At 43.4% G+C, this 24,153-nt stretch overlaps 1 protein-coding gene across 2 annotated transcripts in view; it reads left to right on the top strand.

Moving 5' to 3' along the window:
• TAOK1 (TAO kinase 1) overlaps positions 1 to 24,153 on the top strand; it is a 141,732-nt gene that overhangs the window by 57,807 nt on the left and 59,772 nt on the right. For both annotated transcript variants that reach the window (XM_077480362.1, XM_077480363.1), the window contains exons 5-7: positions 12,141 to 12,242; positions 15,517 to 15,562; positions 17,808 to 17,904. In XM_077480362.1, coding sequence (XP_077336488.1) covers positions 12,141 to 12,242; positions 15,517 to 15,562; positions 17,808 to 17,904 — 245 coding nt within the window. The remainder of the gene's footprint in view (positions 1 to 12,140; positions 12,243 to 15,516; positions 15,563 to 17,807; positions 17,905 to 24,153) is intronic.

Here is a 24,153-nt window from a genome sequence, read left to right as displayed (position 1 = left end):
TTGTAGTGTCCCTGTTTTTTTTTTTTTTTTTTTTCTGACTGTTCTAACTAGCCAGATGTATGCCATGGCAAAACAAAAAAGAAATGCATCAAATACAATACATTTTACATTTTCTCTGTTTTTACCACTTTAAACTTCCTGCGAGTACAACCCCAATTCCAAAAAAGTTGGGACACTGTAAGCGCTACATAAGAAAAAAAAGCAATGATTTGCAAATATCATAAAACCATATTGGAATAAAGAAAATGTCAAATGTTTAAATGGAGAGGATGTATCATTTTAGGAAAAAAAAAATGCGTTAATTTTGAAATTGATGACAACGACGTGTCTCAAAGTTGTGACAGGACCACGTTTACCATGGTGTAGCATCCCTTCTTTTAAAAACACTCTGTAAACATTTGGGAACTGAGGAGGCCAGTTGCTGGAGTTTTGGGAGAAGAATGTTCTCTTATTCTTGACTGAGCATATGTTGATCTAAAATCTTGATACATCTTTCAGCACTGATGAAGTCTTTCCAGATGTGCAAGCTGCCTGTTCCCAGAGATACAGGCTTTTGAATGAAGCGCTGATAACAAGCTAGAAGGTTTCTCTTCTCTTTTTTTTTTTTTTTTTTTTTTTTTTTTTCTAATTTCGATTTGTCTGACCTTAAACCAGTTTTCCACTTTACAATAGACCATTTTAAAATGAGCTTTGGCCCAGAGACAACAGAAACCAATCGGCTTTTGGGTTTTATTGTCAAAGCTTAATTGAACAAGCTGAAGTTAGAAGCTGATTGGCTACCATGTATGGCTGCACTAGATTCTAAATGTGCTCCAATTTAAGTAAAAATCCCCCTCTGACTCTCTTTTCATCCCCAGTCATATTACTGATTTGTTACCAATTACCCAATTAGCTGCAAAGTGTTTTTCCAGCTTCTCCTTGTTAGTACCTCTTACTCCAGGGGTTGACAAATTTGCTTGGAATCTAGGAGCCAGCTTAAAAAGTTAGGAGCCAGGTCCGTGACGACGATCCGGACCTGTCCCTGGCCTGACATGGAGACGAGTGAGGGGAAGATAGCAGCGCCGTCGCCGCCCCCCCGTCTCCAAGTCATTGCCCATAGCTCTTAGAGGGACATTTTATTTTTTTCAAATGACAATTTTTTTTTCAATTGCATTTTAGTGTAAATATGAGATGTGAGGTCTCTCTGACCCCCCCCCAGATCTCATATTTAAGAGGACCTGTCATGCTTTTTCTATTACAAGGGATTTTTATATTCCTTGTAATAAGAATAAAAGTGACAACATTTTTTTTAAAAGAACAGTGGAAAAAAAAAAAGTTAAAATAAAGCAGAAAAAATAATAATTTTTAAACGCGCCCTGTCCTGCCCGCATATAAAAATCGGTGTTCGAACCACACATAGGAGGTAGCGCCGTGATCGGTAGAGCGAGAGCAATAATTCTACCCCAGACCTCCTCTGTAACTCAAAACGTGCAACCTGTAGAATTTTTTTAAACGTCGCCTATGGAGATTTTAAAGGGTAAAAGTTTGTCGCCATTCCATGAGCGGGTGCAATTTTGAAGCGTGACATGTTGGGTATCAATTTACTCGGCGTAACATTATCTTTCACAATATAAAAAATAATTGGGCTAACTTTACTGTTGTCTTATTTTTTTATTAACTAAATAATTTTTCCCAACAAAAGTGCGCTTGTAAGTCCGCTGCACAAATACGGTGTGACAGACAGTATTGCAACAACCACCATTTTATTCTCTAGGGTGTTAGAATAAAAAATATATATAATGTTTAGGGGGTTCTAAATAAAGGGAAGAAGAGGCAGGTAATATAATACAGGCAGAGGAATCTTCATTAACATTGCTGGTTTGTCATACCAACGGCGACCACAAGAGGGCGCCAGATTCCATAAGGAATCATAGGACCGCAGAAGGCCTCAAAGCCGCGGCCTAAATTTTCGGCCGCCGGCGGAACGGCCCGACGCGATCACGCTGGGGGGGTCCACAGACACAGGATACCCCCAGCTGTGCTGCCCCAGGCGCGAGGTCGCTATTTCTAGTCGCCAATGCGACCTGGCGACCGGGTTTTGTCAAGCCCTGTCTTACTCCGTCAGCATTTTGTTGCCCCGAGCCAACTTTTTTGAGGAACGTGTTGCCACCATCAAGTTTTAAAATGACCTTGTTTTTTCATTAAAATGGTACATTTTCTCAGTTTAAACTTTAATATATTGTCTATTGTGAATGCAGTATGGATTTGCAAATCATTACATTCTCTTTTTATGTATATTTTGCACACTGTCAACTTGTTCGAATTGTACAAAAATATACCTGTTGATCTGCCAGAAATAGACTCCACTCAACCCTGCTGCAGTAAGACAAAACTGTTTTATTTTTTATTTTTTTGTGAACTGAGCGGTGTCAGCCTTGCCCGTTGTCCTTCCTTTTTTTTTTTTTTTTTCTACTCAAAGCACTCCCACTCTAAGATCTCTACAACATAAAGGCTCATTAGCCCGTAGAACAAGATGATGACGAGAAGTCTCTTTGAGCTAATACGGAAAGTGTGCAGAGGATACACGATGGCTCCAAAGTAGGCTATAGATGGATTGAATTTTGGCGGGTTCAGCCGAGACCGGCTAAACAACGATCCATGTATGGGCAGGCTGATTGTACTGAAGTCGATCCATCGAATGTGGCGGAATGATTACACTTGATTTGATTTAGTTTTGGCCATGGAGAGGTTAGGTATTTCCAGGCTTTATCAATTGTTTGTTATACTGCTGTTGGGATGTAAAGGAGTAGATTGGTGCTCCTTTTCCGACGACCTGGAGGCTTGAGATTTAGGAGACCATGTTGGGCTAAGAGGAGTCTAGTAGTTCTGAAATCATCTGAAACACTTCTTCACAGAAATGCAGTGCAACACAACAGGTCCACCATATGTGAAAGACAGTCTCTGTTCACACCCACGAAAACGTTGTGGTTGGTACCTGGACACCCAATGGGCAATCCTGAAGGGTACCATATACCAGCCTGTCAAAACGTTGTTATACTTCATCTCTATTGTGAACAAGAGTCAGTAATTTCCCAAATTTGAGACAAAACCTGTACATCCATCTCTAGCCCCGAATCTGCAGATCTTTTCTGAGTTATATGTGGGAAGTTTCTGTGACAGAGGAGCAAGGAATATAGCTGAGAAACCATACCCAGTGCTCTATAGTTTTTAAGTAGTCCATAGGTTAACGTTCTTATTTGGAAATGTGTTACACTTGGTCTTTTGTTTTGTGTAGAAACACAATCTACAACATCCTATGCTATACATTCTCTTAAAAATTCCAGTGATACATTTAATACAGGGGTCTCTAAACTATGGCCCTCCAGTTGTTCAGGAACTACAATTCCCATCATGCCTAGTCATGTTTGTGTTTTACAATGCTTCAAGGAACGTGTAGTTCTGCAACAGCTGGAAGGCCGTCGTTTTGAGATCCCTGGTTTAACACATCCTTAAATGCGTAGTTGTTAGCTACTACCTGATTAGGCTAGGTTCACACTACTGTGATCTGATTTTGATTTGACTTTCAGTGCGATTATGTAGTGCAAGTTGGATATTACTTTGAAGTGGGTTGTATTTCTGTGGGGCCCAAATTGTGCTGGAATCTCACCAAAGTAGTACAGGAAAACTTGGCAAAATTGAAAACAATGTGAATTCTGTTGTCATGCAGTTGAGACTGAAGTTGCACCTGAAATCGCACTTGTGTGAACAAAGCCTTAGTACTTTCGGTTTTCTTTAGTTCTCCAATACATAACAGTTGTCACTCTACACGTTTGTAACCAGCAATAGCTGTGATGGTATTAACCAGCAAACAAATTGGGGTGATAATTGTTATGCTGTTGACATTTCGATTTGCATGACTTTCTACCACATAATTAATTTGACATCAGGGGCTGTAAATGGAGTTTTAGCTGACGTACTGTAGATTCTATTCATGCAACTGTTCAGTATGCAGTCTCTACTGCTTGCCTACCAAAACATTTGAAAGTGTTTTTTTGTTATTGGTGCTGAAGAAAAATAAATAATTGGTGATTATTTTAATTGGTGTAGTAAAGTTAATCTTCAGTAAAGGTTGACCATCCAGGGCAAAGTGAAAGTTTAATTTAACTGCCACCTTTCCCAACTGCACTCGCTCTTTGCTTTTGGCCTTTTAATAGATTAATTAGAGTCCAAGAAACATTCTAGCAGTTTACTTTTTCTTATGTGAAGTTGCCTGCAGAAGTGTGTCATTTAGATTTGTATTCCCCTAGGATTGCTGATGGTTAGCCGGTGTCTTATCATATAAGGTCCTCCATCCGATAGTGTCCGCTGCGCGTGCGCAGTACACAGCAACACAGATTCCGAAAATTGCCGACGACAAAAGGCGCCTGCGCCGTGAGTCCAGGTTCTTTCCCCACTATCCAAGTGGACATAGAGTAGGAATATAAAAGGGCCAAAGCGTGGCGAGCGAAGCTCGCCCGCGAGGGGCCCTCTAATATTCACAACCCTATGTACGCTTGGATGGTGGGGCTACCACCTCCACTCACGGCGCAGGCGCCGTTTATCTTCGGAGATTTCCGAAGCTTCGTCTGCTCCATACTTCGCATGCGCAGTACGGCTCGGACACTATATGATGGCCGGACACTATATGGCACAACACCGGTAAGGAAGAAGAGGAACCATGCACACGTAAAGGGATGGGGGTGGGGAGTTTAAGTGCTCTTTTCATTCAACACCAGAAGCACTGCAGCAACCATGCTTATACACTTACCTCAGTGTATTCCAGTTTGTGTGTTCATTTATCCTTTTATTGTAGACCTCATTTGCATGGCCACAAAGGGCCACACAGCCTCAAGGAAGAGTGTATTTCTGTGTCCAGGTCAGGATTCAAAGGTGTTTGCGTACAGCCATTGACATATCCAAGCAGTTTTAGATGAAAAGCTGCGATCAGCAGCTTATCAGCGCCTGATCACAGCTATTCTTTTGTTTTAACAGAGTCTGTTGAACAATTCTGCTCTGTTCATGGTCACTGAAGTGACCATACGCTTATAGCAAAAGGGGGGAATGCAAGTAGCGTAAGCCATACTGACCTGGCCAGTTGGAAACTATTCTGTACCGCTGTATGCCTTGGCAGTAAAATGGTTAAATGCTTTATTGAAGACCTGTACTGTATAGAAATCTTTAATTTTATGGATGCTGTGGTATTGATGATTGAGCTAGGTGTGGGTTTACGGCACAGCAATTCTCATTTTTTTTTTTCATATACTTTGATTTGCCCGAGTTTGTGTAAACTCATGTATGGTATCACCAGAAATAAACAGCATCTTAGCCATGTATTTCTCAATATGTTAAAAAAAAAAACAAAAAAAAAAATGCTTCCTGCCCGTGCTATAGCCGAAAGAGGCTACAGCACAGGCTTGGTTTGCTGGGAGGGTGTCCTCCCGTGATCGCATGTCGCTTTGATCGCCGAGTCCTTCAGATTTAGTTGATCAAGGTAAAGGGCCAATCGCAGCGGCACTTTAACGCGTGATCAGCTGTCAGACAATGACAGCTGATCACAGGATGTTAACACAAGATGGTTATTGGCTCTTCTTTCCTCACACTGACAGCATGAGGAGAGAAGAAAGCCGATAGCTGGCTTATGTTAAAGGGACATTGGCATTGATAATTAGGGCGCTGATTATCAGTGCAGTTCCACCAGTGCTGCCAATTAGGGCCCATCAGTGCAGCTTCCCCAGCGCACCTCAGTGAAGAAGAGAAATTACCTTGTTTATAACAATCTATGGAAAAACAATTTCCCCAAATATTTGTCTTTTTTCATTTGTTTAGCAAAAAATTAAAAACTCAGTTGTGATTAACCATCTCAATACAGTGCACTTACAACCCCTTCCTGACCAGACCAATTTTCAGCTTTCAGCGCTCTCACAGTTTTAATGACAATTACTCAGTCATGCAACACTGTACCCATATGAAACTCGTATCCTTTTTTCCACACAAATAGAGCTTTCTTTTAGTGGTATTTAATCACTAGTGGGTTTTTTTATTTTTTGTGCTATAAATAAAATAAAACGTAAATTTTGTGAAAAAAAAATTCCTTTTTTCTTTGTTTCGGTCATACATTTTTGCTAATTAGTAATTTTTCTTCATAGATTTTGGCCAAAATGTATACTGCTACATATCTTTGGTGAAAATAACCCACATTAGTGTATATTATTTGGTCTTTGTGAAAGTTATAGAGTTTACAATCTATGGTGCCAATCGCTGAAAATTGATCACATCTGATCAGGCCTTCAGTACATCAGGTGTATCTCATTTCTTGAGACACTAACAAGTCAGGAAAGTACAAATACCCCCCAAATGACCCATTTTTACAAAGTAGACATTCCAAGGTATTAAGTAAGTCGCATGGTGAGTTTTTTTAAGTTGTCATTTTTCCCCACAATTCTTTGCAAAATTAAGTTTTTTTTTTAATTATTTTTTTACAAAATTGTCAAATTAGCAGGTTATTTCTCACACACAGCATATGCATACAACAAATTACACCCCAAAATACATTCTGCTACTCTACCAGAGTATGGCGATACCACATGTGTGACACTTTTACACTGCCTGGCCACATACAGAACGCCAACATTGATGTAGTACCTTCAGACGTTCTACGAGCAAAAATGACGCATCTCATTTCTCAACCGCTTATTACACTTTTGAAGGCCCTGGAGTACCAGGACAATGGCATTTCCCATAAAATGACCCCATTTTTGGAAAGCAAACACCCCAACATATAATCTGTGAGGCATAATGAGTCTTTTGAACAGTTAATTTTTTTCCAGAAGTTTTTGGAATATGTGGAAAAAAACAAACGCTTCCTTTTTTTTTTTTTTTTTTTTTTTTTACACAAATTTGTCAATTTATAAGATATTTCTAACACATAGCATGTATATAGCAAAACACATTCTGCTACTCCTCCCGAGTATGGCGATACCACATCCTGGTCACATAGAGAGGCCGAACATTGAAGTAGTACGTTCAGGCGTTCTAGGAGCATAAATGACACATCTCATTTCATTCCTACACATCACACTTTTGAAGGTCCTGGACCACCAGGACAGTGATATTACCCACAAAATGGCCCCAGTTTGGAAAGCAAACACCCCAACGTATATTCTATGAGACATGGGCTGCAAATAGGTACTCGGGTACTCTGATGGACCGTGACGGGTACGCTGATGGACCGTGACGGGTACTCGGGTACTCTGATGGGCCGCGGCGGGTACGCTGATGGGCCGCGGCGGGTACGCTGATGGGCCGCGGCGGGTACTCTGATGGGCCGCGGCGGGTACTCTGATGGGCCGCGGCGGCTACTCTGGTGGGCCGCGGCGGCTACTCTGGTGGGCCGCGGCGGCTACTCTGGTGGGCCGCGGCGGCTACTCTGGTGGGCCGCGGCGGCTACTCTGGTGGGCCGCGGCGGCTACTCTGGTGGGCCGCGGCGGCTACTCTGGTGGGCCGCGGCGGCTACTCTGGTGGGCCGCGGCGGCTACTCTGGTGGGCCGCGGCGGCTACTCTGGTGGGCCGCGGCGGCTACTCGGGTGGGCCGCGGCGGCTACTCGGGTACTCTGGTGGGCCGCGGCGGCTACTCGGGTACTCTGATGGGCCGCGGCGGCTACTCGGGTACTCTGATGGGCCGCGGCGGCTACTCGGGTACTCTGATGGGCCGCGGCGGCTACTCGGGTACTCTGATGGGCCGCGGCGGCTACTCTGATGGACTGTGATTGACAGGTACTATGAGGGGTGGTGACGGGTCCTCTTTATTGGGGGGGGCAATCAGTATGATTGGTGTACACTGAGCGGTAACGAGTTGTTACCACAATCTCCTCCTCACACCCGATCGGTGTGTGAGGAGGAGAAGCCGGTAACATCTCGTTAGTGCGGTTTGTTTACATTTTAGTGATCGGCTGTGAAAGGATCACAGCCGATCACGTGGGCAAACAGCTGGCCATAGAAACGTTTTTCTATGGAGAGCACTATGGGCCTGTCTTTCTATCCACATGGTCTGAGGAAATGTGAATACTGCTATATCAGTTAAGTGACACATAATGGGCTACTATGCGATGCATAGTAGTCCATTATGCTTTGCCTTTGCAGGGAATGAAAGAGGAAGTAAACTCATCAGGGTTTACTTCCTCTTTAATGCAATGATGTAAAATGTAATAATTTAGTAGACTACAACCGGAGAGTGTGCAATGTATACCCGCTGTGGGTGAATACAAGGCAAACCCACCATATGGCGGTAAACTAAAAGATGTAAGTAAATCTAAGTTACCTTGTGTGTAGTTCTACGGCTGTAGACATGCCTGGAGTCCTGCTTGTGTAAATGGTCCATGTGAAATGCTCAGCTGGCTAGCCCAGACAGCTTATATCCCCAGCAAAGGGCGGATCCCCACCAACGTCATGAAGCTCCAATTGGTGGAAAAAGAAGAGGAAAAATGGCTCCATGCTCAGGTGTGTGAACACACCGAGCAGAGCAAACAATCATGACGCCGATGCACAGGAGTCAGGACCCCGCCCCCCACCCCTATGCAAGGGGATGGTGGGGGAAGGGAAGAGACTGCTGTGCATCACAGCACGTGGTCAGAGAAATACCCCATCACCCCCCATCCCCCCCAACGACAAATGGCCCACCCAGGGCCGATGGAAGTGCAATAATAAATTGCATCCCATATACTATGTCTAATAAACCTATATATCTGCAATAAATGCCAGGGTATGAGACTATAGAGATGTATAATGATTCAAATGTTCTAAAAACAAATGGCTCATTGTAAAAGGAAAAAATGGATGAGTAGCTAACTATTAAAGTTAGGGTATGTTTACCAAGGTGTAGCATCCCCTTCTTTTTAACACTCTGTAAATGTCTGGGAACTGAGAACAGTTGCTGGAGCTTTGGAAGAGGAATGCTGTTCCATTGTTGCTTGAGATAGGATTTTAACAGTCCTGGGTCTTTTTTCCTTTTTTTTTTTTTTTTTTTTTGGTCGTATTTTTCTTTTCAAGATGCACCAAAAATGTTCACTTGGTGAAGGGTCCGGACTGCAGGCAGACCAGTTAAGTACCTGGATTCTTCTTTTATGAAGCTATGCTGTTGTCATAGATGCCGTGTGCGATTTAGCGTTGTCCTGCTGCTATTCAAGGCCTTCCCTGAGGAAGCCATCTAGATGGGAGCATATGCTGCTCTAAAACCTGGTTATATATTTCAGCATTGATGTTGCCTTTCCAGATGTTCAAGCTGCCTATTCCATACACGCTAATGCACCCCCATACCAGCAAAAAGGCAGGCTTTTGTACTGCGCACTGATAACCAGCCAGAAGGTCCCCCTCTTCTTTGCTCCAGAGGAGGTGGCACCCATGGTTGCTAAAAATTTCATATTTATATTTGTGTGACCACAGAACATTTTTCCACTTTGCAACAGTCCATTTTGAATGAGCTTTCGCCCAGAGAGGACGATGGTGCTTCTGGATCATATTAAGATATGACTTCTTTGCATGACCGAGCTTTAAAGCTGAACTCCGGGCAACATCCCCCTCCCCCCTTTTTTTCAGTGGGCCTGCCCCTTTTTCAGTGGGCCTGTGCCTGCAGTGCATGGGTTAACTGCTTGTTTTTTTTTTTTTTTTTTCTAGAGGAGAAGACAGGAGACATATATGTATCTGATCCTCCGATTCTCCCTGCACAAGACCAGTCCAGCACCCCCATGCTCCTGTGGTCTTGAAAATGTACTTATTTCCTTATGCCAGCACACCCAGAGCATGCTCCATAAACACGAGAAGTCCACCGCTGGACCGTGGGGGAGCATAGGGTTCTGGAGGATAGAATGATCAGGCGAGTATAAACTTCATGCTCACTCCTAGAAAAAAACGAGCAGTTGACCCATGCAGCCCTACAGTTGGGCTTTAAACTTGCATTTTGGGATGGCACGTCAAACTCTGTTCACAGATATTTTTGGAGGTATTCCTGTGCCATTGCAGTGGTGATTACCACCGAAGCATGCATGTTTTTAATACAGTGCAGTCTGAGGCCTGAAAATCACAGGCATCCAGTATTGCACTTAGGCATTCTCCCCTTCACACATTTTTCTCCAGTTTCTCTGAATCTTTTGATATACTGTACTCTAGATTATGTCACTGTTGTAATGCATCTAGTATGCGGTTTAGATTTGCCCTGCTGAAATATTCAAGGCCTATCCTGAAGGAGACATCCTCCAGATGGGAGCATATGCTGCTCTAAAACATGGATATATCTTTCAGCGATGATGGTGCCTTTCCAGATGTGAATTGAGCGCTAAAAACAAGCCTGAAGGTCCCTCTCCTTTTAGTCCAGAGGACGTGGCGCATATGGTTACCAAACAACGTAAAATATTGATTTGTCTGACCACAGAATAGTTTTCCACTTTGCAACAGACCATTTTTAAATGAGCTTTGACCCAGAGAAAATTGCAGCTTTCTGGATCATGCTCTATGGTTTCTTCTTTAACTTGCATTTTTTAATGGCACATCAAACTGTATTCAGACAGTGATTTTTGACAGTATTCCTGAACCCATGCTGTAATGTGATGTTTTAACGCAGTGGCGCCTGAAGGTCAGAATATCATGGGCATTCAGCATTGTGTTTCAGCCTTGTCCCTTGTGCACAGAGATTTCTCCAGATTCTAAAAATCTTTTGATGATATGTACTGTGTGATATATTGCAATTTTAGGTTGAGGAACTTTTTATTCTGAAATAGTTTGAGAATTTTTTTCAGATTGGAGAGTCAGTGTCTCAGAAATAAAGATAGGCAGAGGTTTACCATATATCATCCTGCTAGGAAGCAGAGGTAATCCAGCAACTGGGGTTAGTTTTTACTGTTTAAGGGATTTTTCTAGTCCTAGTTCGCTGAGATTTTGGGAATATTTGAAAACAATGTGGCTTTGTAGTAGAAGAGTCCTGGTGCTCAACTGGCCTGCCTGAAGTCCAGACCTTTCACCAACTAAAAATATTGGCCCATACTTAAAGAATAAGACCAAGATGACCCAAGACTGTTGATAAATTACAATCCTATATCGGGCAAGAATGGGACAACATTCCTTTACCAAAACTCCAGCAAATAATCTCCATTCCCAGACCTTTTTATGTTTTATGTTTGTTTTTAAAAAAAAAAAAAAAAAAGAGGGGATGCAGCATCGTGGTAAACATTGTCCTGTCCCAACTTTCTTGAAACCTGCTGCTGCCATAAATTTTAAAGTTACCTTATTTTTTTCTTAACTTTGTATATTTCTTCAGTTTAATAATTTGTTATGTTTTCTATTGTGAATAAAATATGGTTTTGAGATTTGAAAATCGCTGCATTCTGTTTTTCATGTAGATTTTACACAGGGTCATTGAGTGAAGTAGTTCTTTAATGTCCCTAAATTTTTATTTCTTTTTCTAATGACTTTATATTGGTTTCATTTGCAAAATCTCCAGGCTGCTTTATTTTAAAGTAAAACATTTCTCAGGTATTTAAAATGTTGTCTTTTAAAGTGGTTGTAAACCCTTTTTAAAAAATCCTGAAAAAAAAATCCTGCAAGACAGACATAATGAGCTACTATGCATAGCCTACTAGCTCATTATGAATAACTTACCTGAGAACAAAGCCCCCGAAGTGGTCCTCCATCTTCCTCTTCGCCGCTGCCATGGATCCCGGAGCGACTTCCGGGTCTCGCGGCTCCGGCGATGACGTCGCTCCCGTGCATACACACGGGAGCCGACGCTCGCGGCATATCGCCGCGATCTGCGGCCTGCCCCAGTGCGCCTGAGCGCCGCTGTCTACGGGCAAATGTCTCCTAAACCGTATAGGTTAAGGAGATATTTCTTGGACCTACAGGTAAGCCTTAATCTAGGCTTACCTGTAGGTCAAAGTTAGTTGTAAGGGTTTACAACCACTATAATACCTTTACAAAGATTACCTGTTTTAAATCTTGAAGAAAGAGACACTAGCCCTTTTAGACGTTTTCCTCTTGCAATTGTTGTTTAAGATGGTTTATTTATTTACTTTTTATAGCTTCTTTTATATTGGTCATATCAAAGATTTTTTTTTTTTATATATTTCCTTCTACAGAAATGGCAGGATATCATCAAAGAAGTGAAATTTCTTCAAAGGATACAACATCCGAACAGTATAGAATATAAAGGCTGCTATTTGAGGGAGCATACAGCATGGGTAAGAATAATTTCCTTCAACTAAAACTGTGACCTTGTGTTATCCCTGTATGCAGTTGACTTGGGCCTCATTCACACAAGGCGGATCCGCTCAGCGGTGTCTGCCAGCTCAGCGAGTCATCTTTACTTTGATCTCTGCTGAGCCGGCGGATGACAGATCTGTCTCTGCTCACTGAGCAGGGAGGGGCCTGTCAAAGTGCCGCTGATTCCTATGGAGGGATCAGACAAGAGTGGGCAGCATATCCGTTTTCATCAGATCTCCATCCGTCTGATTGGATAAGAACGTATCGCCATACGTCTTATTTTAGCGGATCGGATGACAGACTGGTATCAGTGGACGCATCTCCGCTGACATCCCTCTCCCCATAGGAGTCAATGGATGGTCCACTTGTATCCGCCTGAAAAATAGATAGGCGGATCCTAGCAGGCTTGCCGTGTGAAAGGGGCCTTACTATAATTTTGGGGTTGTTTTGATGTGTGTTACCCATTTTAACTGTACACAAGTGATTGTCATGTAGCCAGCCTAGTAGATAAAAATGTTCTGTTGTAGAACAGTCATTGCTTTGGGGTGTTTATTCCCTGCATGCTACTATGTGCTGTCACAGACAAATTTCACACACATCCAGTTCTTGTTAGCATGATCAAATTCAGCTTTTCACAGTTTCTGACACCTTTCATTGGAAAAAGTAATTCTTCCCTAACTATCAGTTTAACCACTTTCCTCCCAAGGACATCCCTGTAGGTCCTTGAGTTGCAGTGGTTCTACTGGGAAGATGCCTGCAGCTACAAGTAGCATCCCAGTATCCTTCCTTCAATGGCTCACATGCAGTTCAGGATGATTTCATGAGAGCCAGCCACTGGCTGCAAAAAATGATACCAGGGTCATGGCTGATATCTTCAGCCATAATCCCAGTAAACCACTTACAATCCGTAACACATGTTTATGTATTGCAGTCAGCAAGTGGTTAAATTTCCATGATGAGCCTCTTATCTGAACACATGCTTAGGATTCTCTGGCTTAAAGAGGAAGTAAACCCTTCCAAACAACTTGGACCTATAGGTAAGCCTAGATTAAGGCTTACCTGTAGGTCCAAGCAATATCTCCTAAACCTATATGGTTTAGGAGATATTTGCCCGAAAATGGGCACCGCTGTCTACGGCGCATGCGCCGTAGACAGCGGCGCGCAGGCGCACTAAATGCGGCAAATCCAAGAATGGATTTGCCTAATTTGTCGACTCCCGTGCGCATGCGCGGAAGTGACGTCATCGCGGCTTCGCCGTATGGCAGCGGCAGAGCTGCGAGACGCGACTCCCGTGCGCATGCGCGGGAGTGACGTCATCGTGGCTGCGCCGCTGTGATTCGTCGGAGCTGCGAGACGCCACCAGCAAGATGGATGCGGCGGACTACAGGGGACAGCGGCGACTTCGCTGGCTCCTGTGTCAGGTAAGTGACACATAATGTACTACTATGCGATGCATAGTAGTACATTATGCTTTACCTTTGCAGGGAAAAAAAAGAGAGGAAGTAAACCCATTAGGGTTTACTTCCTCTTTAAATACTGGTCAGCAGAGCTCCCCTGAAAGAAAAGTAGTTCCCTTTTTGAAGGCTATTCAATCCCTCTTTGGATAAGTATCTTAAGGGGATCATGGGGGTAAGAGTACTCCTCTCCCAAAAAATAAAGGCTTGTGCCTCTACCAGTAGATCTTCTACCCCTGAGGTTAAGGAGGGTTTATCTCCTCCCTCTCTCTTCCAATGTTAAATCTAAATAGGAGCTCACTTTCAAACCAGACATGGACTTTCAAACCAGCCAAGGCCCTCCTCGCAGTGATATGTTGCACCCTATTGTCAGAGTCGGGGGACATCTTCAGCTTTCTGGTCCCAGAAAATTTCTGACACTAGGAGCGAAAAACTGACTTTTCTCTCTGCATTCTTGCTGCCGAATGCTCCCCAACCAGCACGGACCTGCTGCCTGCTATTCAACATTTCTGGGGCGAAGTCGTCATCGCCCGTGTACCAACAGTACAGATTTCTACTTTAATCTCTTTATCGTTCCCAAACTTTAATGGAGGCAATTGGTTCATTCTGGATCTGAGAACTCTAAACTTGTTCCTACAGGTTTAAAGTTTTGCAGGGAAAATACCAGGTTGGTCGTTGTCTCCCTTCTGGGAAAATGTCTGACCTCTATTGATATCTGGAATGCCTAGCTGCACATTTCCATTTTTATGCAGCTATCTATTTTGTAGTGGGTGATCACCATTACCAGTTTGTCACATTTTCTTTAGCCTGTTCACGGCCCCTGGTACCAATGTGCTTGCCTTGGATTTGTCTCTGCTCTGTTCTGTGTTCTACAATTAGGAAAGTAGAGGCTCTGACTTATCAGTGAAATGTGTTTCCTGAAGTTACAGTACAGGACACAAGCAGTCCCCCTTTTTTATGATCTCCCTATTGCTGGCTACCAAACAGGCTAGCTGGAAATGGAGTGACATATATAGGGCATGCCGCTGCAGCTTTTTTTTTTTTGCCAGTGTCCAATCCCCTGAAGGTAGCTGCATTCTAACTTGTAAAGCTTTAAAGAAGCCTGTGTACCTCATACTCCATTCAAACGTTTTTCTACAGTCAAAGAAAGGTGCAAAGAACAATTTCTACTGATTTGAGCCAAGCTGCATAACCTGTAAACTTTTTCTGTTCACATTTTAAGCATTTATTTTATTCACGTCACAATTTATTACTACAATATCTACCAGTAGAGGGCAGGAACAGGATGTGTTTGTGTTTGTAGAATTACTTTGCAATAAATGTAATTGCACTGCTTTAGAGCTAGACCCATAAGACCAGTAAAACTATTGACCGTAATAATAAAGATAAAGAAAAACCCTGGAAAAAAAATAATTGCCATACATTTCTATCACTATTTGTACCCTTGCAGCTCATTTGATTTGATAGAAGGTTGGAAAAGCCTTTGATGTGCATCACATAGTTACATGAGAACTATGGGCCTAACACAGCTCGCTGTTATGTTTTTGTGAATTACACCTTAACCCAAGAACTAAATCAATGTAATATATTGCTGCTTACCTGTCCTTGTATGTGGTGGCTGCTTTTGTTTTTCTGGTCATTTTTATTTTTTTACATGCTTCAATTGTTCTGTGATTTAGAATTATTCTACAACTTTTTAAAAGTTTATTATGTCCGTTTTCTGTTCAGCGGCAGTTTGTTGATTTGGTGTTTTTATATTTTCCAAAAAGATAATATATGTTTATTCTTCTCTTCGTAGCTGGTCATGGAATATTGTTTAGGATCTGCATCAGACTTACTAGAAGGTAATTTTTTAATTTTACCTAAATTAAACCTATAGTGTTTTTAAAGTTCATTGTTTATGCTCAGGACTGGAAAAAAAAAGTTTAATGTTGTGTTTTTATTTTTTATTTTTTTTATTTTGTCTTCTAAACATGAAATTGTTTATTAACCCATGTACGATTGCACAACACATGTGTGGCAGCAAAAGGGTGGACTTTAATCACCACAAATATGCGTCGCTGGGCTGCCAATGTTTGTGCTGAGGGTGTGCTTACTGTCCACTCGGCACAAAGACCGAGCTGAAAGACGCTTCTCTGTTTGGAGTAACGATCAGTAGCTGGCGGGATTCCCCCGGCATTCACTACTGTTTAAAATGACACTGGGGTGGCCGGTTGGGAAGAGATTTATCTTTTCAGATTTGCAATTTTGCAGCAAGTTAGTGGTGTCTGTCACAGATCAGCTGCGGAGCTGATCTGTGTCTCACCTTTACTGCAGTAGGTCGGCTGGCATCTGTTGTTTCACTAGCTGGTGTTCAGCTCTGTGCATTCTGCAGCTATGGGTGTCGCCGCCCATCACCTGTTGCCTAATATGTTTCCTTCCTGCTACTTCCTGTCCAGCCCCTCATGTGCTTCTCTATTTAAATCCCTTTCTAACCAGCTACTATTGCTTGAACAACATTTGTTTCTAAGCTCCCTTGTGTAACCTGTTTTACCTGACCCCACGTGAACTGATCCCTTGTGTACCGACCCGACTTGTTCTGATTACGTTGTCTGCAGCCCGCCCTGACCTTGGCTCTCTATCAGGTTCTCCCTCGCTTCATCCATCCATCCTTGTCCAACAGTGTCTTCTGGTACTTCCTTAGCGAGCAGGGTGAACCTGGGGGTCGGGACCTGGGGTCAGCACGCAGCTAAGTCCAAACCTTTGTGAGAGGGTCCCTGGCGGAACACCGGCTGGCTCTTAGATTCCACGCCCTGGGGGATCCCGTGTCACCTGCTCGCCTGTGGGTTCACTGTAAGTAGTACCGTGATAGTGTCCATGTCTCCTTTTTCCTTCACTACTTATTTGTTTACTGCTGTGTTGTGAATAGTATGTGCAATTTGCTGTTTTTCAGGCCCCACGCACACATTTCCCCCTTCCCCTAAGCTGCAAATCTGCTACAGCCCATATGGATTTTTAGACGAGCTAGGCAGGCAGTTGGTATTTCCACTAATTCTATCTTAAAGCGGAGGTCCACCCTAAAGTGGACCTTCCGCTCATCGGAACCCTCCCCCCCCCTCCGGCGCCACAATTGGCACCTTTCAGGGGGGAGGGGGGTGCAGATACCTGTACAGTACAGGTATCTGCACCCACTTCCGGGATAGCTCTCTGCGGAAAGGGGCGTATATTACGCCCCTTTCCGCAAGTGCCCCGCTGCCTGCTGGGAAAATACACAGATCTCAGAGGCAGCGGGGACCGTCCTTATTGCGCGGCTCGCACATGCGCAGTAGGGAACCAGGAAATGAAGCCGAAAGGCTCCATTTCCTGATTCCCATACCCAAGATGGCGGCGGCACCACCCGAGAAACGATCTACAGATCGGCTTCGGGTGCCGACATCGCGGGCGCGCTGGACAGGTAAGTGTCACTATTTTAAAAGTCAGCAGCTGCAGTATTTGTAGCTGCTGGCTTTTAAAAAAAACAAAAAAACGCGGAGTCCCGGCGGACTCCCGCTTTAAATGCACAAAATTTAAGCTGTGGCTAGCTAGCCCTGTCAGCGCCGCCTGGCTCGAAAAAAGCGAATTTAAAAATCGAGCCAAGTGGAAAATTGGTTGAACTTTGACTACAGCCACTGTTCATTAGTGGCATTATATTTAGGAAACCACAAGTGCCGTGGCAGCTGAATATAGTAGCTCGCAGTGGAAATTTCTCCATCCATTCTGGAGGAGTCATTCGATGTTTCTCTTGCTCAATCAGCGGACTGAGTGAAAGAAAAATCGAGCCGTTTTAGCTTTAGAGGTTATCATAAGTGAACAGGCAGCCCCTTCCCTTCTTATTAGAAACCCAAAAAATGAGATTTCAGAAAACTTTTGCTGTTTTTTTTTTTTTTTTTTTTTTTCTTCTAAAAATTCTATAGAAGGATACAGTAATATACTAGCATTTGATCCATATGAATGCAGACATCCATAGCTGCTTATGCTTGCGTACCAAAGAATAATGTTAATAATTTAGCCTTAAAGGTTACAGGTTTTTGAACATGTGCTGCCTTTTAATATTTAGTGTTTTTCTTCCAGTACACAAAAAGCCATTGCAAGAAAACGAAATTGCCGCAATTACACATGGAGCACTGCAGGGATTAGCTTATTTGCATTCTCATAATTTAATCCATAGGTGAGCATATTATGTTTTTTAATAATTTTGTTTAAATGTACGGACATATGCATACAATTTCTTTTGTATTTTCAATTGATGTTTTAATGTTGTGTTTTGTTTTTTTAGAAAAACAACTTAAATGTACTATTATTGACAAGACTTTTTGCAGTGTATTTGGCCTCGTCCAACATAATTTTGCTGTTTTAAAATGTGTTTGCTTAATAATAAAAAAATACAATATTTTTAAGGCAAAGAAATATGCAGCTCATATTTTAACAGGTTTTAGGGCAAGGGCAGTTGTCAGTAGGAGTACAGTGAACAAATTTGCAGACCTCGCTTATTAATTGTCAGTGGCCGTCCTAATTCTGTCCCAGCCACCTTCCCAGTCTCGTGTCTAAATTGCCCCTTCTACATAAAAAATAAATATCAAATATTAGCATTTATAACTACAAAATAATTAACTAGTCTACTTTAAAGCGGAGTTCCAAGCAAAGATTTAAAAACACAGTTAAATTACATTTGCCAACTATTTTAACCACTTCAATACAGGGCACTTAAACACTTTCCTGCCCAGACCAATTTTGAGCTTTCAGCGCTGTCGCACTTTGAATGACAATTGCGCGGTCATGCTACACTGTACCCAAATGAAATTTTTATCATTTTTTTTCCCACAAATAGAGCTTTCTTTTGGTGGTATTTGATCACCTCTACGGTTTTTATTTTTTGCGCTACAAATAAAAAAATACCGAAAATTTTGAAAAAACGTTTTTATTTTTTTGTTTCAGTTTCAAAACTTTGTAAATAAGTACGTTTTCTCCTTCACTGATGGGCACTGATGGGGCTACACTGATGGGCACTGATAAGGCGGCACTGATGGGCACCAATGTGGCACCAATGAAGCGGCACGGATGGGCGACACGGATGGGCGACAGGGACGGACACTGATAGGTGGCACAAATTAGCACTGATAGCTGGCACGGATGGGCGGCACTGATGGGAGGCACAGGTGGGCACTGATAGGCGGCATTGGTGTTATACTATAGTAATGGATGCCAATCGGTGCCAAACAATAATGCATGCCAATCAGTGATGCCCATTGTGGGCACTGATTGGCATCCATTATTGGCACTGATTGGCACCCATTGTGCTGACTGGCATCCCTGGTGGTCTAGGGAGGATTACCTTTTCCCTGGTGGTCTGGTGGCGTCCCTGGTGGTCCAGTGTGGGCATCCTCGGGGGGGGGGGGGGGGGGGGTGTGCTGATAATCGATCAGCACAGACCCCCCCTGTCAGAGGAGCAGCCGATCGGCTCTCCTCTACTCGCGTCTGACAGACGTGAGGGAAAGCCGATCACCGGCTCTTCCCATTTACACTGTGATCAGCCGTGATTGGACACGGCTGATCACGTGGTAAAGAGTCTCCGTCGGAGACTCTTTACCGAGATCGTAGTTGCTGGTTGTCAGATTGACACCCCGCAACAACGATCGCCGCGATGTGCGCCCCCGGGGGCGCGCAGCGGCTCATAATCCTGATCACGTCATATGATGTCCGGTCAGGATTATGAAACCACTTTGCCGCCGTCAATTGCCTATAGGGCGGGCGGCAAGTGGTTAACTGACAAAGGATTTGTATTTGTACTCGGTCAGTCTTGTGATTCAAACAGCCTAGAGAGGTCCTGGACCTCGGTGCAGTTATAGGAGCAAACAAAATTGACTACCCCCCTCACATTTTTGTAAATATTTTATTTATATCTTTTCATGTGACAACACTGAAGAAATTACACTTTCCTACAATGTAAAGTAGTGAGTGTAAATTTGCTGCCCCCTTAAAATAACTCAACACACAGCCATTAATGTCTAAACCTCTGGCAGCAAAAGGGAGTACACCCATAAGTGAAAATGTCCAAATTGGGCCCATTTGGCCATTTTCCCTCCCTGGTGTCTTGTGACTTGTTAGTGTTACAAGGTCTCAGGTGTGAATGGGGAGCAGTTGTGTTAAATTTGGTGTTATCACTCTAACTCAGGATTTGAAAAAAAGAATTGTTGCTCTACATAAAGATGGCCTAGGCCACGGAAATGCAATTAGCGGACCTACAGCTGTTGCAGAACTACCCCATGAGGCATAGCAAGACTTTGACAGCCACAATCGTGACACCCAGAGGCAGAGGCATGATGGGACCTGTAATTTTGCAACAGCTGGAGGTCTGCTAATTGCATATCCCTGGCCTAGGCTATAAGATTGCCAAGACCCTGCAACGGAACTGCAGCATGTGGCCAATACCATACTTTGGTTCAGTAGGACAGGTTCTACTCAGAACAGGCCTCGCCATGGTCCACCAAAGAAGTTGAGTGCATGTGCTCAGCCTTTGGGAAATAGACGTATGAGTACTGCTAGCATTGCTGCTGAGGTTGAAGGGGTAAGGGGTCAGCCTGTCAGTGCTCAGACCATACGTCGCACACTGCATCAAATTGATCTGCATGACTGTCATCCCAGAAGGAAGCCTCTTCTAAAGATGATGCACAAGAAAGCCCGCAAACAATTTGGTTCAGATGGTGTCAAGCGTGCATGGTGGCAACCAGGTGAGGAGTACAAAGACAAGTGTGTCTTGCCTACAGTCCAGCATGGTGGTGGCATTGTCATGGTCTGGGTCTGCATGAGTGCTGCCAGCACTGAAGGAGCTGCAGTTCATTGAGGGAACCATGAATGCCAACATGTACTGTGACCTACTAAAGCAAAGCATCAACCCCTCCCTTTGGAGACTGGGCCGCAGGGCAGTATTCAAATATAATGACCCCAAGCACACCTCCAAGATGACCAATACCTTGCTAAAGAAGCTGAGGGTAAAGGTGATGGACTGGCCAAGCATGTCTCTAGACCTAAACCCTATTGAGTATGGTGGAGGAGCACAATGTCTCTAACAGACACCAGCTCAGTGATGTCGTCATGGAGGAGTGGAAGAGGACTCCAGTGGCAACCTGTGAAGCTCCAGTGAACTCCATGCCCAAGAGGGTTAAGGCAGTGCTGGAAAATAATGATGGCCACACAAAATATTGACACTTTGGGCCCAATTTGGACATTTTCACTTAGGGGTGTACTCACATTTACACTGCTATACTCGAAGTACACTCACTACTTTTACATTGTAGCAAAGTGTCATTTCTTCAGTGTTGTCACATGAAGAAAAGATCTAATAAAATATTTACAAAAATGTGAGGGGTGTACTCACATTTGTGAGATACTGTATGTTATGGGGCCTGGTCTAGGCCCCACTTCAGCCTGTGATTGGATAATTGAGTGGTAGCAGCACACTGATGGGGGTCATCATTTTGCATTCCTGTTCTGCAGGTGTGTTAATTGTTTTAAAGTAACCTCTTATTAGAAAAACATCTACTGCATCTGAAAATGAAAGCTGCCTTACATTAATGTTGAACCTATTTCTTCATTATTTGGAATCAGTAACGTGCAGCCTTGCAGATAAGGACTTGCAACTTTTATGTTTTTCTTATTCTGCACACTTATTTTGGATCCGTTCGGCAGTGTGTCAACATAACTGTTTGGCAAATAGCGTTTTTTATATGGAGGTCAGCAATGACGGCCAGAGTTTTAAGACGCGTTGCCGTTAAAGTGGCATTTCTGTACAAAGCAATAAAGTTGTGACTCAGATAACCACCCCTCCTGCTTCCATTTGGGGGCTGCTGGGCAGAAAATTACAGAAGACTAATCTAAGCACAATTCTCAGTTTTTGTGCTTGTCCTGTTAAAACCTACTTTCATTATATTTTAAGTTCAGGTCTGCCCTATAAAAGTTTGACTGCTACAGGACAGCATCTGTGTGTATACCACAAATGGCACCCCAAAATACATTCTGCTACGCCTCCTGAGTATTACGATAACACAAGTGTGAGTCTTTCACAGCCTAGCCACATAGAGAGGCCCAATATGCAAGGAACACCACCATGCATTCTAGGAGCATAAATTACACATCTCATTTCTCAACCACCTATTTTATCTTTTGAAGGCCCGGGAGCACCAGGACAATGGCCACATACAGAGGCCCAATATGCAAGGAACACCGTCGGGTGTTCTAGGGACACATAGCATGCACATACCAAGAATTGCACCACAAAATACATTCTGCTGAGTAAAGGGTAAACAAAAGATTACCTGTGGTTTTAGTAGCGCAATTGTCCACAGGAGGCTGGCACTGGTCTAGGCAGCAGGCAGGGACTTGGTCAGCAAAAGTGAATGCAATTGTCCAGGCAAGAGGCAGGAATACTGTCCATAGTAAGTAAAGGGCATCAGGCAGTGATACTGTCCATATACAGTCCATGGTCGGTGCAGGCAGAGATTGTCAGCAGTGCCAAATTATTGGTCCTGGTAGTAGGCAGGAACATGGTCTATGTGGTGTGGTCAGTTCATGCGACAGGCAGAGGCATGATGCCAGAAGTCCTACAGGCAGCAGGCAGGACTAGGGCCTTGTTCAGAACAGAATGGGGACAGGGGTAGAGCCTTCTCCCACCCAAATCTCTTTAAAAACTTCCGTGTCTCCAGACCATAATCTAGGAATGAGAAAACAAAAAATTGTTTTCTTCATTCAGAAAAACATTTCTGGAACCCCTCACATATGTGAGACCCCTGTGTTATGAATCCCACTAGTCCAGTAGCAGGGTACAAGATCAGTCTAAGAGGCATGGTCAAACAGTCCAGGGTCAGTTCCAGATCAGGCAGATGTATGAACAGAATCGGTAGGCAAAAGTGTGGTCGAAAAAAGAAGCCAGGGTCAGTTACAAAGCAAGCAGAGGCATAAGGGGTGTGAAGGTAAATGGCATGGTCAGGGTTATGGTTACCGTACTTCACTAATAATTTACGGAAGTATAGTAACGGCGGAAACCTATGCAGAGGCCTGGTTCTAAAGGACATTGGGGAAAATAATAAATGGGGTCTCTTCTCATTCCTCCTTTGGTGCACACCTGCCATTTTTTTCTGACTTTTTTGGCCTGTTGGTCTGGGAGGGATTTTATCGGGAAAGTGGTGTTCAGAGAGTCAGCTAATCGCATCAGATCGAAAGTTTTCTGGTGGGCCGTTCGGGAATATAAGGGCAGTGGTGATTTCCTCCTGGTAGCCAAGAAAGGTTTTCGGGCTTTCAGTGGAGTTGTGATAGATTTTATAGGTGTTGTATATGGCCAAATTAAGCAAATAAATGTTTACATTTTATTTTTATTTATACCACTAGTATGTTAGTCTTGTAGCTAGGTAGGGTTCGAGCATTTGATCTTTGAAGTCGACACCCCCCATGAACATATTGTATTTGTGGATACATGTTGGTTTTTGGATTCGGTCATACCTTTGTGGAGATCACCAGGAGGAATTATTGTGGATCGAAGACTATATGTAGACGTCCCTCCACTTCACAGCCAGAATTTCCTAATTTCGTAAACTCGCCATCTCCCCTCTTCTTAAATTCTGGTTGATGAGCCTTTGAAGAAAGCCCTTCCGGTTCTTCTTTATGGTGCCACGTGCTGGAGTGTTCTTTCTGTGAAGGTTGTGGAACAGGGGCAAACTAGTATAAAAGTTGTCCACATACAAATGGTAGCCTTTCTCCAGGAGTGGGTTTGAGTTCCCAAAAGACTTACCCCACTGGTTCCTATGTACTCCGGGGGCAATTGAGGGGATGCAGCTGGGTGTCCTTTCCTTCCTATACCATGAAGGCATATGTATACCCTGTTGCTCAGTCGCACAATTTATACAGATTCACCCCATAGTGGGCCTTTTTTGTGGAAATAGTTTTATGCCCAGCCTGCCAGTACATTTGACAATGGACTCATCCACGCATATGTGTTGGTCTGGGGTACACAACTGGGGGAAGGTTTCAGAAATTTTTTTTTAGTAGTGGCCAAATTTTATAGAGCTTGTCAAAATGTTGGTAATTTCAGGGAGGGCACTGGGTATTATCATAGTAGTGTAGGAATCTCATAATCATGAGATATCTGGTTCTGGGCATTACTGAGGAAAAGATGGGCATGTGCTGGATGGGGAGGGTTGACCAATATGAACGCAATTCTTTTTTTTTTTTTTTTGGTTAGTCCCATACAGAATGTGAGGCCCAAAAAAATGTTAAACTCCTCCACTGCTAGGGCTCTCCACTCATAGGGATGGGCATAATAGGACGTTGGGTTACTTGTTATAAATTGTTGGGCATACAGGTTGCACTGTGCCACAATTGATGCAAGCATGTCCTCCGTAAAAATAATGTGGAAAAAATCTATTGG

This window comes from Lithobates pipiens, unplaced genomic scaffold (assembly GCF_037356315.1).
Source record: "Lithobates pipiens isolate NorthernLeopardFrog02 unplaced genomic scaffold, aLitPip1_a1.2 Scaffold_16, whole genome shotgun sequence".
Lineage (NCBI taxonomy): Eukaryota > Metazoa > Chordata > Amphibia > Anura > Ranidae > Lithobates > Lithobates pipiens.
This window is presented reverse-complemented; position numbering and strand designations above follow the sequence as displayed.